The 13,139-nt window shown below is 35.7% G+C and overlaps 1 protein-coding gene across 1 annotated transcript; it reads left to right on the top strand.

Moving 5' to 3' along the window:
• Positions 1 to 302: 302 nt before the first annotated feature.
• Positions 303 to 12,802, top strand: LOC125672385 (chymotrypsinogen B-like). The gene is made up of 4 exons (XM_048908629.2): positions 303 to 456; positions 8,950 to 9,460; positions 9,546 to 9,658; positions 9,768 to 12,802. The coding sequence occupies exons 1-4, from the start codon at positions 400 to 402 to the stop codon at positions 10,461 to 10,463; spliced, it is 1,377 nt and encodes a 458-aa protein (XP_048764586.1). The 5' UTR covers positions 303 to 399; the 3' UTR covers positions 10,464 to 12,802.
• The last annotated feature ends 337 nt before the right edge of the window (positions 12,803 to 13,139 follow it).

Here is a 13,139-nt window from a genome sequence, read left to right as displayed (position 1 = left end):
CCACAATTGAATACTTTGCGCTTTGCAAAAACAATTACGCGACAACTTTTTATCATTTGGTGTCACCGACACAATCATAACTGAAGGTAAAGAAAGCAGCTAATTATGTTATTTATAAATTGATCCAGAGATTTAGTACCGGCGGATAACTATTTTAGCGCGTGTAATCATTCTTCATATTAGTATCAATGCTTGTCAAAAATTGAGCATTTTCTTCAACTGTATGGAGAGCAGAGAGGTTATAAATAGCTGGCTCCTGAACGACGGGGCTACTTGGCGAATGATCTACGGGTGACAAAGAATCGACCTCTGGTTACAATAAGTCGCCTACCTAAGTATTCCATATAAAATAAGGCACCACATAGAAAAAAAGTAGTATTGCGTTTTGTTATATGGAATATGGACTACCGACTGACTGTGATCACTGCGCTCCTACACGTGTCCCTCCTCTGCATGGTAAGTACCTGTAGATTTCACATCCTTCATTCCTCACTTTTTTCTTATGTCAACATTTACTACTTCTGAGGCGGTGGTTGATATATTAATGGCGTAAAATGCTCTCCTCTGTCGTACAAGATTACTTATTGAACGTAAGTGTGTGTGTGTGTGTGTTTCTTTTTGGGGGATGGTTTTTTATCACTCCAATTATTTTGCATTAATTTAAGTAAAGGATGCATGCAAACTATTTTTAATATCTTCGTTTATACTAACGGAGAAGAAAAATGTCCATAAAGTGAACGAGGCCGCGGGATACTCCTCCACCGATCTACGATCCAAGTACAGTATTACTACGAACAGAAAATATTGGTTACGAAATAATTTTTTAAGTGATGTCAATGATTTGAATTGAACAGTGGAGAAAGCAAACCGATCGTTGTCCATTTTTTAAATATATGGGAGTATTTATAACGTCTTTAAAGATTTATTAGATATTTAAATATAGCAACACCTTTTATATTGAATGGCACTCGCCTGTTAATGCCAGTCTATCCGCACAAATGGTCGAAATTTAGTTACATGAACTTTGGGCAGGACATCAAGATAAAAAATTTAAAACCAATTCAAGGACAAAACTAGGTGTTTTACACCATGTGTATATATCCGGCGAATATATATATATATATATATATATATATATATATATATACACGCATGACAGGAACTTTATAAACAAACAAACTGTTGCACAGATCAGAGTTTAGTTGGGTTTACCCTTTTAAAAAATACAGAATGATCACGTATTCAGTGTATTATTCACAGTTGAAAATATAGAAAAATCGTTTTGACTGACCACATAGATGATAAAAAGCAAATCACACTGGAGATATACGTTTTCCTTTGATTAATAAAAAACCGAAACTCTCTGGTTCTAAGATAATCATTATAAATATATCGTAACTGTTAAAATTTTATAAACGATCGATCATGGTGTGGAGAATCGAACAGCTTTTGCATTATCATTTTTTCGATGGACAAACCAAAAACATGTAAGAGAATTCCCGGGCAGGAACTGAATGTATCCGTCAAGGAAGTCCCCACTGAAAAAAGAAATCATACGAAATGTCTGGGTAAAGCACCATTACTGGCGTCATTTCGTAAAGGAATACCCACCTAATATGTCTGGTATTTTGGAATGCGTTTTAGAAAGAATAATAAAAACAATTATATACCTGTTGTCATGTGGTATATTGCAGGGGGAATGAATCTACGTTTGACCGCTTTTAGTTATGAAATTTAACTTCTAAGTCATCTATGACCTCCTTTTCTCCTGAAAACAAAGTAAGGAGGGGGAGTCTTAGATGTTCCAAGGTATCATCTTGGTAGGTTGGGTTAAAATTGGTAGGATAGGTTAACATTAGAAGTTTTAAATGATTATCTAATATTAGATATTCAAAATATTGCCTTAGTTGGGTGGGTTAACGCTAGAGGTTTTAAGTTATTAGTTTGGTAGGGTAGGTTAATGTTAGAAGTTTTAAGTTATTGCCTTACAGGTTATGAGGAAGAAAAGGCCCTCGCTTCGTAGATGTTTTCAAAATATTTGCTTAATTAGATGTGAAAAAAGTTAGTGAAGGAACATTAAAATTTGTGTAGTCTAATTTCCTGCTTCGGTCCTTTTACTCGTGGGAGTAATAAATATTTGACGTTGAATTAGAAACGTATCAACCTTAGCTACAAGTTCAGATTTGGAAACTTCCGCAATGCTGACCCTTTCTCCTAGTTTTATGCAGGATATCACAATGCAAGTTAGAAAACAGTCTGAAGTTGATTGAATCTGATAGTGAATTGTGAAAGCTATAAAATTCTCTGAATGTGGGTATTTGCTATAAACAGTAATTTGACTAGGCGATTCAACAAAAATTAGGTCATCGCTCTTCAGTTTCTTGACGTATTTTTTTTTTTTTTTTTTTTTTATACTTTTGCACTTATATAATCTTTCACAGAATATTAATCTTAGCATATTTTGTCCGTAGATTTCGAGACAGTTGTGAAACAATTGATATAAACCTAATCTTGATAACACGAAACACAAAGATAGGAACGATAAAAGAAAAACATTGTTGAAAAATGGTTACGTGCTGGATTTAAAAAAGGTTTATTGGACAGGAAGCCTTATAAAATATTGCATTATTAATCGAAGGTTCAGACGGAAGCGCTCCACCCCCGAGCTGATTTACTCCCACTGGTTTCCAGTGACGACTTATGGCAATCCATTTCTAAAACAAAGCTTCACCTAGAATGGTACAATGTTATTTATTGTTAACAAATAGATTAAATAATCGAGTGTTTCATGACATGTAGAAAATCACCACCAGAGCCTTTTGTTTTTGAAACTGTTCTATTTACTTTTGCTCTCATCATTTTGTGTAACGTGTGTGAATATGTGTGTGTGTGTGTGTGTGCGTGCGTGCGGCCGGCGTGTGTGCGTTTGCGTGTGTGCGTGCGAAACCTATCATTAGAAAACCCCACGTCATTGAACCAGTTCCATTCCTTAAAAATACACGACACAATAGTTTCCACTCAAAATTCTTCTAGTACTTTAATGTTAAGAAGCTTAAGAACTGGACAAGTGAATTAAAGGATATACGTAATTGAACACACTTAGACAATGGTTTGAACTTCTAAAATTAAAAATTAAAAAATGCCACTATATAGAACTACATGTACATGTACTTGTCTCTATGAATTAATGCTGTCAATTTCATGTCAGCCTTTTACAGGATCATTTCAATCATGATGAAGCAAATGAAGCATAAATGGATATGCATCGTGGGACTTTTGTGACGTCAGTATAAACTCATGTGACCTCTTAGGTTGTTTTCAAGTAATAGACCGTGTATCAAAGTTAATAGACTATAATTGTTAAGTGCTTTCGGCAGGAATTTTCAATGGCAACAAGAAATTGATTATCATAGTATGAATTCCAATTCTCAATTAATCGTGGAAGTAAAAAGATGAACTAAAATAAAAACAGACTTATCTCAGCGAGTACCTGTTTATGGGGTTGGGGGTAGGCAGTGGTGGGGGTAACCTGCATTCATGCATTTTGGAACAGTGAAATGCATAAACCACTAAATAATGACCATATGCACAGGAGCATCCAAATATTATAACAGAAAACAGACTATCCACTTTCACGCATACAAGCTAAGCCTTTCCCGTCATGATAAGTTTAAATGGATCTAACTTTTTGTTAGTTCCAAATTCAGAGTTAGAATATCGGTGATAGGAACAACTTTTTACTTCCACGATTAATTGAGAATTGGAAAGTGACGATGGAGTTCAGATAAAAGTTGTCTAAAATGTGTACATGTACATAGTACGTCCGCTTCTGCAGAAATTCTCCATTTTGGTGATTAATTACATGGATATTTAAATATACAATGTATTCATGACAGTGCCAAGTTTCCTGAGTTTATTCTTCACCTTGTTTGAGCGGTGAAACATAGATTTGGACTTGAAGGTTCCATTAAAAAAAAACTTTGAATCTTGTTTCTAGTCTTAGATTGTTAGCTGTGTACAATACTTAGATTGACATATCCGGTCTAACTCGACCAAGGATCGAACTCTTGGCATACAACTTTCCAATTCTTTAAAATCTTTGGTAATGCATGATTTTATTAGTCAAGATAGACAATTATGTAATTATGTTATATATACAAACAGAAAGGACGATACAATAAGTATCAAAGTATCAACCGACAGACAGACAAGACGATACAATAAGTATCCACAGACAGACAGACAATACAATAAGTATCTACAGACAAACAGACAAGACAATACAATAAGTATCCACAGACAGACAAGACAATACAATAAGTATCAACAGACAGACAGACAGATAAGATGATACAATAAGTATCCACAGACAGACAAGACAATACAATAAGTATCAACAGACAGACAGACAAGATGATACAATAAGTATCCACAGACAGACAAGACAATACAATAAGTATCCACAGACAGACAAGACAATACAATAAGTATCAACAGACAGACAGACAGATAAGATGATACAATAAGTATCCACAGACAGACAGAAAAGATGATACAATAAGTATCCACAGACAGACAGACAAGACAATACAATAAGTATCCACAGACAGACAGAAAAGATGATACAATAAGTATCCACAGACAGACAGACAAGATAATACAATAAGTATCCACAGACAGACAAACAAGACAATACAATAAGTATCCACAGACAGACAGACAAGATGATACAATAAGTATCCACAGACAGACAAGACAATACAATAAGTATCCACAGACAGACAAACAAGATAATACAATAAGTATCAACAGACAGACAGACAAGATAATACAATAAGTATCCACAGACAGACAGACAAGATGATACAATAGGTATCCACAGACAGACAGACAGACAAGATGATACAATAAGTATCAACAGACAGACAAGATGATACAATAAGTATCAACAGACAGACAGACAATACAATACAATAAGTATCAAAGTATCAACAGACAGACAGACAAGATAATACAATAAGTATCCACAGACAGACAGACAGACAAGATGATACAATAAGTATCAACAGACAGACAGACAAGACAAGACAATAAGTATCCACAGACAGCCAGACAAGACAAGACAATAAGTATCCACAGACAGACAGACAAGATAATACAATAAGTATCCACAGACTGTATCATTAAACCCTAAAATAGTACAATCCGTAAGTCCATTGAAATCCGCTTTCTCATTAACAGTCGAATCACATAGATATTAAATCAGAAAAAACAGAGTGGTTTTGTTTTCTTTCCTTTTTGCATTTCACGCAACCTTTATCCTCAATGTAAATGTAGATTTCGCCGAAAATATTTTGATAGAATTATGTTAATAGAGTTGGTGATCCCTTAAATATTTGATACTAGACCTAAATGTTGTATACAATCTAGAGCGACATTTTTCACACCACATATGAAATCAATGAAATAGCAATTAAACGACAAGTCCTATTTATGTCAGATGTAAGCTAGTTGTTGGTCGGTATAACGAGGTCATATGCTATATTCTACTACATAATGATCAGGTAGTTGTTTTTAGCCGAACCATCTGTTGTAAAATAAAAAGTGTGAGGTCGAAAAAGTGGAACAATTCAACAAGTGATAATAGTTAGACACTGCAAGAACTTATTTCTGTGAAGCAAATTTCATATCGCCTGCTGATTTTTATCGCCACAATAAATAAATATTGCAAGAATTCTGTACTCAGATTCTGTCGAACGAGAACACTGGATTATTTGCTGCTTTTTATAGAAATGCATCATATTTCTGGACAGGGTCAATCGGATAATAAAAGTCTGTTCAAGTTCTGCATCGTCTGATATTATATTGATACCCTCAGCGTCATAGTTTCTTCGTGACGATGACGTAAGAGGGGAGAGTACTGTGCCCTTCATCAACAGAAAATATCCAGATAATGCAATAAAAAGAATTTTATTTCAGCTTCATTTATCCAGCAAATAGTTTTTATTGGTTATCAAATACGAGCTGTTCAGCTCAACCGAGACCGAGGCTCGAATGCTTTTTCCTTATTTAATTTGTCTGTCGATGTATGTGTATGAACGTCTTTCAACTTTTCATTTTCCACCCTCACCCGCCCCAAGAAAACTGCACTGTTTGAAATACTTGTAATCTAGTTGAAATGGGAATGTATATTAAATCAGATTAAGTTTGTTAAAATAGAGAACCAGATCCTTATTCGAAAGGAGATATCTAGAATCATTGACCATGGAAAGACAAAATTTACACAATAGCATCTGATGAGAAAGCGTGAGAGGTATCCACGGGAGTTGAAAATGACAGACGTGGAGCTTAAGAGCGTTAGCTTCCTCTCAAGACCTGGCAGTCGGAATTGGTTGAAATGATCTTGAAAGATCTTTGACTTTGATCGTAAATATGATCTAAGCATCATAATATATAGCAACATTATCTTTCGTATAAAAGGCATGGTTAATTGTAATTGAAACTTTCACTGTATCATCTCCTATATCAGCTGCAGAACTGTAGCTCTCTGAGAAAATATTGGGACAGATAAGAGAGATACAGATCCACCCCTTATAATAAACCTTCGATTTACGGCGCACAAAAAACTGCACACGGTTGAGGCATCACATCGCCATATTCTTGCATCGCCGTCTCATAAATTTAAAAAAAAAAAAAATTCTTAACATATGTTCCTGCCATACTTGTGTCCAAACATACCTTCAAATATTCATCAAAGCCCCATACCACTCGAAAACTCGCAGTTTTTAATGATTTCGTTCGTTGACGTAGCCATGTTAGGAAGCCAGTCAATTTGAACCCTGTTGCTATTCATAATATTTGTTATAAGTTATGCATTTGGTCTTCATTTATTATAAACACGAATAATTAATAGAAATTAATAAAAATATGTATATTTTAACTAAAGGTAAAATAAGCTCTTCATTATTGAAAATGCTACAAAAGCCTGGTCTAGTCCCTTCAGCTCGTGCGACGGGGATGGGGACCGCGCCAGACTATGAAAGCCGAGTATCCGTGAGTTTAACTATTTGAATAACTATTATTTAACCGAACTGGGATGATTCATTACCTAAAATATTTAACTAAAACTATTTGTGGAAATATTAGTTCAGATATAGATGTTATTGAGTAAATATGGAAATGAACCTAGATTCGAATTGACTGGCTACCTAACATAGCTACGTCAACGAACAAAAACCATTAAAAGCTGTGTTTTCGGGTCGTATGGGGCTTTAATGAATATTTAAGGTATATTTAGACATAAGTTTAGTGGGTGAATTTAATAGGGACTTTTTTAAAATATCAAATTTATGAGACGGCGATGCAAGAATATAGCAATAATATAAAGCTTCAACCGTGAGCAATTTTATTTTGTACGCCGAAAATCGAAGGTTTATATAAGGGGTGGATCTTTAGCTCTCAGATCTGACTCAATATTTTCTCAGAGAGCTACAGCTCTGCAAATAATCTTATGTTGAACTTGAATATCAAATTGCAAGTTGCTATCCTTTAAAAAGTATTGCAGTACGGACCATAGGCATGTGTTTCTAAGAGAAACTTGACATCCTAGGTTGAAATAAAAATGTGTTTTAACCGTTTTCTCTTAATCGTGAAACATGCAAATATTTCATTTGAAGTCTTATTGCTAGAGCTGTAATGATGTATAATAGGTATGAAATATTTGTAGCTTTGATCTTTAACCTCATCCTTTTGTTTGGTTTGGACCTTAAAATTCAAATTTGACAGATGACACAATCTGGTTTAAGTGTCATACTTTAATCCAATGATATAAATCTGGCAACAAAATACCTTAGTCCAATGAATCTGGCTACAAAATATTGATTATTTTTCAAATCTGTCACGCGTCCAAGAAATTTAGCCATATCCTTATCATCGTTATTTTCCTGAAAATTTCCTTACTAGTTCCGTGGAGATCTGGGTTAGAATATAGGTTCTCAGTACCTCCTGCTTGTCGTAAGAGCTCGTAACCGCTCAAAGGCCGTAAGCGCCAAGCATAGGCCTAAATTTTGCAGCCCTTCATCGGCAATGGTGACGTCTCCATATGAGTGAAAATTTCTCGAGAGGGACGTTTTCCCATTCATCTGCATTGACCTCGCATACACATTTTCTGCTTGGACCTTTGGGTCCACACAATAAGTAATATTATTTTATTTCTATGACTGGTCATGCATTGCTTGTGGAATTAGACTTTTAGTAAACATCTGATGCTGCGCCGTCGTCCTTGTTAGTTCAGCATTAATTTTTTCGATTCTTGCACAATTTTAACACGTATTAAATTACATTGATTGGTAGGTCTGTCATGTACAGACGTCGAAGTCTGTGCGAGGTAGAGTTGTTGTACTTTATCCTTGTATAGTATATTACTAACCATCAGAAAACTTGGCTACAATGTATGCTTTTTTCCAGAATCGAGATAAGAGTGATAAGTTGTGGTCACTGGGCTTCAATATGCTATAAAATTCCAAACAGTGACAGATTGATCTTACCGGTTCCCGTTGACTTGGTAGACAGCAATATGTTCCGTCATCTTTATAATCATTTTCTACAAGGAATAATTTGGATTTAATGTTGATGAAATAAATAATTTAGCATGCTTGAGGTGAAACGATTTTACTTTTTCCAGTGAAATATCACCGGTTTGCAATTAAGCGGAAATGAGGATCGAGAACATTAGAATTTTGACTGGAGTTATTGAACGAGAAGACAAAACTTCGACACCTGCTGTATTTGACTTTCTAATCTTGTACATATATATTTCCACTGTTCGAATTTTCCGGCAAAATTGATTCTATTAACATGAATAACAATCAAAAGTCATCAATAATACGGAACCATTTTGAAATTTTCCTGACGTATCAATTATATGCCATGCATCTTGTTTCATTGTAGGGGATGGGCGATTTCCGTACAAGTAACACAACAGCACTTAACTCAACAAGTAAGGAAACAGTTCCCGCAAACACAACACAAAATTCTCCATTTCCAGAGAAAATTTTCTGCGACTCCTACACGGAATGGACAACTTGGTCAAACTGTAACCGAAACTGTATGCAGACGCGTATGCGCAAGTGTCGGAAGAAAGATACGTGCGGAAAATCGAGATTTAAAGAAAAACAACCATGCAAGCACCGTTCTCGCAAATGCCCCAACCATTCATTTAAAATCATTGGTTCTAGTATACGTAACAGGAGGATTGAGGATCGTTTGTATGACATTTTCTACCATCCCTGGACAGCGTGGACAGTATGTAATAGTGATTGCAAAACAAGGCGACGCCGGAAGTGCAAAACTGATATCTGTACAGGAGGCTTTTTAGAGGAGGAAAAATCCTGCGAGAATACCTCGAAGTGTAACAAGATAATGTCGCTTCATGTGAAAAATCAACCTCAACACAGACAAGGTTGTAAATTTAATGTTAATTTGGTGTGTAAATAAAATTGAATACTTGTCCTAACAGTTATTATATACCCATTGTTCCATTTCAGAAAAACTTAAAAGTTTAAGGGTTTTAAACAGTATCTGTGGAATTAAATCTAATGCAAGATCCCTTCGAATAGTGGGAGGACACGAGAGCATTCCACATAGTTGGCCATGGCAGGTACTTCTATTGTGTATCAACTTCTGCTCTAAATGACTTTCTTTTTCATATTGAATGCAAAAGTGTATAATACTTAAATATTTAAAATACTACAATGTTCTCCATGTAGGTAGAGATTTTGACGAAAAGAAAGAAACATTTTTGTGGTGGAACGCTGATTTCTCCTCACTGGGTATTGACAGCTGCACACTGTATTGCTAAAAAGGGACGGAAGCGGAAGATGTTCGTACGGGTTGGTGAACATGACACAGGTGTGCGTGAAGGAACAGAAAAAGACATCAGTGTCAGCCGATATCTGCCACATCCAAAATTTAACTATATACTAGTGGCAAATGACATAGCTCTTCTCAAACTCTCAAAAGCTGTATATGAATCAAACAGCACGGGGTATGCTTGCTTACCGAAAAAGAACAAGAGATCCAGGGTGAGACCGGGGACTTTATGTAGTACTCTTGGTTGGGGTAAAACAAATATCACAGCGCTCCAATACAATAAAGCGTTGCATGAAGTCCAGGTTCCGATAGTTAAGAAAAAGAAGTGCAGAAAAGCATTTTCCTTCAGAGTGACGAGCTCCCAGTTGTGTGCTGGCTACTCCAAGGGTAAAAAAGACGCTTGTACAGGCGATAGTGGTGGACCATTGCTATGTCGTATACCACGTGCACGTGGTCACTATGGCCAGAGATGGTACGTTAGTGGGGTAACTAGTTATGGTGAAGGTTGTGGACAGAAGCGGAAGTTTGGGATTTACACAGACGTCAGTAAATTCTATCGGTGGATTGTTAAAAATATTTCGAAAGACCTGTAGTGTGAAAATGATCTATTGTAAATAAGTCCGGTATGCATATGGTAGATTCATGATCACATATCACGTGACTAAAAGTCCGTGATGTATGGCTTGTAGGTCATCAAATGAAAAGGTATTTTTCTTCATATTTTAACTTTCAAACGGGAAAACACAGCTGTTTAAAGATTCTAAATTGTTAAATAACTTTTAATGTTTCTTTACTAACGTTACAAGGTGTTTGGGTGTTTGCATACCTGTACAGCCACCATGCAGTTCTACCGAGGAAATGAGATATCAAAACTTTTAATTTTGATTGTCACGCAGGCTGTCTGCCATGAAACTCACCAATATTAGCAACTGTGAAACAGAAAACGTTTCATCTGCGTCGCTTGTAAATATACATATATATGCTGCCATTGTGGTCATTGTAACGGTAGTTATCGTGTGTAAATAGTTCATTCCTGTCTCCATGTTCCTCGATGATGTCTTATATCGATAATTGGGCGAATAACTGAATTTTGTACATAAGCAAAGAATAGGTTGTCATTCCAGTTCTCTCTGAATACTTTGACGGAGGCCAGCTTTTCAAACTGTTGATATGCGATTGTGTTCAGTTATACACTTTCTAGAACTTTCGTAGAAGTCACTGCTCGTGAAGAACAAGGGTCCCGAGGCACTGATGGCAGTCAGGCAAAACCTTGTATTTTAATAAGGAAGATTCACAGAGTGGAACAGAATATGTCACCACTCTCTAGCTATTGTGTCACAAAATGAAACTATCATTCATCCAAAAGACGCAAAAGAAGGTTTTAAAGATTAAGAATAACTTCCAGCCCTGGCTTGACAGTGATCTAGCTTAGAGAAGTTTTTATACGCCAGTCTTTAGACGGGACGTATTATTGTACAGTGATGTATGTACGTCCGTCCGTCTGTTTGGGATTTTCTGTTTCTAATTTCATTTCTCTGTCACATATCAAGCTGAAACTTGTTTTGTGGATCACTCTAGATCATGTTGCAATTTTGATCCATTTCGACCTCTCTTGTAGGAGTTAGCCCCTTTATTTAAAAATTATTGTTATATGGAGGGTACATGATTTGTCCGGTTAACCCTCCCACAGTTTTCAAGCGAGAACCTTATTTTACAGAGTATTTGTATGGATATTGAAGATGTGCTTGTGACAAGGGTTTTGATTTTCTTGAAGTTTTGAAAGAATTACAAGTTGTTGAACTTAGTCCGTTTTGAGGAAATATATTAGATAAAGGGCATGTTTTGTCCTTCTAACTCCTCTCACCGTTTAGAAGCTAGGGTCTTTGTAAATAACTTGAAGATGTGCATAATGCAAGGATTTTGATTCTCACAACAAATTAAAATTTTCTTTGATGTTTTGAATATTTACAGGTTGTTGAACTTGGTCAAATTTGGGGAAATATTTTACACACAAAACTCTTTGTTTGTCTATCTACCTCTTGTCACAGCTAAGACCCTTTATTCATTCAATGTAAAGAAAGTATGTCACAAGCTGATGATGGCTGATACTACCTGAAGCAAAATTCTACAAATTATGGCATAAGAAAAACACCCTATATACTATTAAGCATTTTCACGGGCGTATTATGTACCGTTTGTGGTACTCTTGTTAAGTTATCCAATATGACATTTCAATCAAAAGGGAAAATATAGAGTTTCACAGTGTAATAGATGCAAAAGTATTTGATTCAGTAAAGAAAAGAGTGTGATAGAACCCCCTAAGGGTTCGTGTGTATTGTATTGTGTACATGGTGCACATGCATACGCCGTGTCAAACCGTTTAATGTGTAGTGACTTCCTTCGTGCATAGTATATTGTAATGCTAGCCATTTCCTCATGTATGCGATGCAGTTGAATTTTTATGAATATATCTATTTCAACGGCTTGGAATTCCGACAGAAATAAAATATAAAACGTATATTTAATTTTTGAAAATATCCAAAGGTATGAACTGCATCGCCTCTACACCTGCTTATTTTTCACAAAGTGCTAACGCGCTGCACGGAGCACCCCAGCATGAAGCGTCGCATTTCATACCCTCATGTATTTTCAAAAATCATATAGATAATTCATTCCCCATTTATTGTAACCAATTTGTTCAGAGTGGATCTCATTTCTATGATAATATTACGGTATTCTGAAACGAATTGTTCCCATTATGCAGTATCGTAAAATCATACATTAGTGATGATGTATTTCATAACCACTTATATTTTGATATGATTACATTGTACAAAATACATGCATTCCTTTATCTAATATTACGCAGATTTGTAAATGCTTTACAATCCATGACGGATTTTTTCTCAGGGTGCAGACGTTGTTGTCATTGATTAACAATTAATTAATAAAATTCTTTAAAGATTACCAGTCCTTTATCTTGATTACAGTTGTGCTTCCTTGTCAATAGGGAAATGATTTTAATGTGATGTGAAGAGGGAACCACAAATGGAAATTATTTTGGCATTCCACTAAAGCGAGAGAGTGGGGAAGGTGCTTCATCATTAAATTAGAAAACAATTTAGTAAGCCTGCTGTCTTATGCCCGTGCTTGTTTACTTTCATCTTCGGCTGGCCATCATCAATGCATAGGAGGTAATAAAGCTCTGTTTCATTTGCTCTTTTTGCACTTACAAGGAGCGGAAGTGATTATATTGCAGATAGGAAGTT

Source organism: Ostrea edulis, chromosome 4 (genome assembly GCF_947568905.1).
Source record: "Ostrea edulis chromosome 4, xbOstEdul1.1, whole genome shotgun sequence".
In the NCBI taxonomy this organism is placed as follows: domain Eukaryota; kingdom Metazoa; phylum Mollusca; class Bivalvia; order Ostreida; family Ostreidae; genus Ostrea; species Ostrea edulis.
Note: the sequence above shows the minus strand (reverse complement) of the source record. Positions and strands in the feature narration are given on the sequence as shown.

Coding starts and splice junctions, on each gene's coding strand:
- LOC125672385 (XM_048908629.2), top strand. CDS start 400: ATGGACTACCGACTGACTGTGATCACTGCGCTCCTACACGTGTCCCTC. Junction 457..8,949: donor ACGTGTCCCTCCTCTGCATG/GTAAGTACCTGT, acceptor GTTTCATTGTAG/GGGATGGGCGATTTCCGTAC. Junction 9,461..9,545: donor TCAACCTCAACACAGACAAG/GTTGTAAATTTA, acceptor GTTCCATTTCAG/AAAAACTTAAAAGTTTAAGG.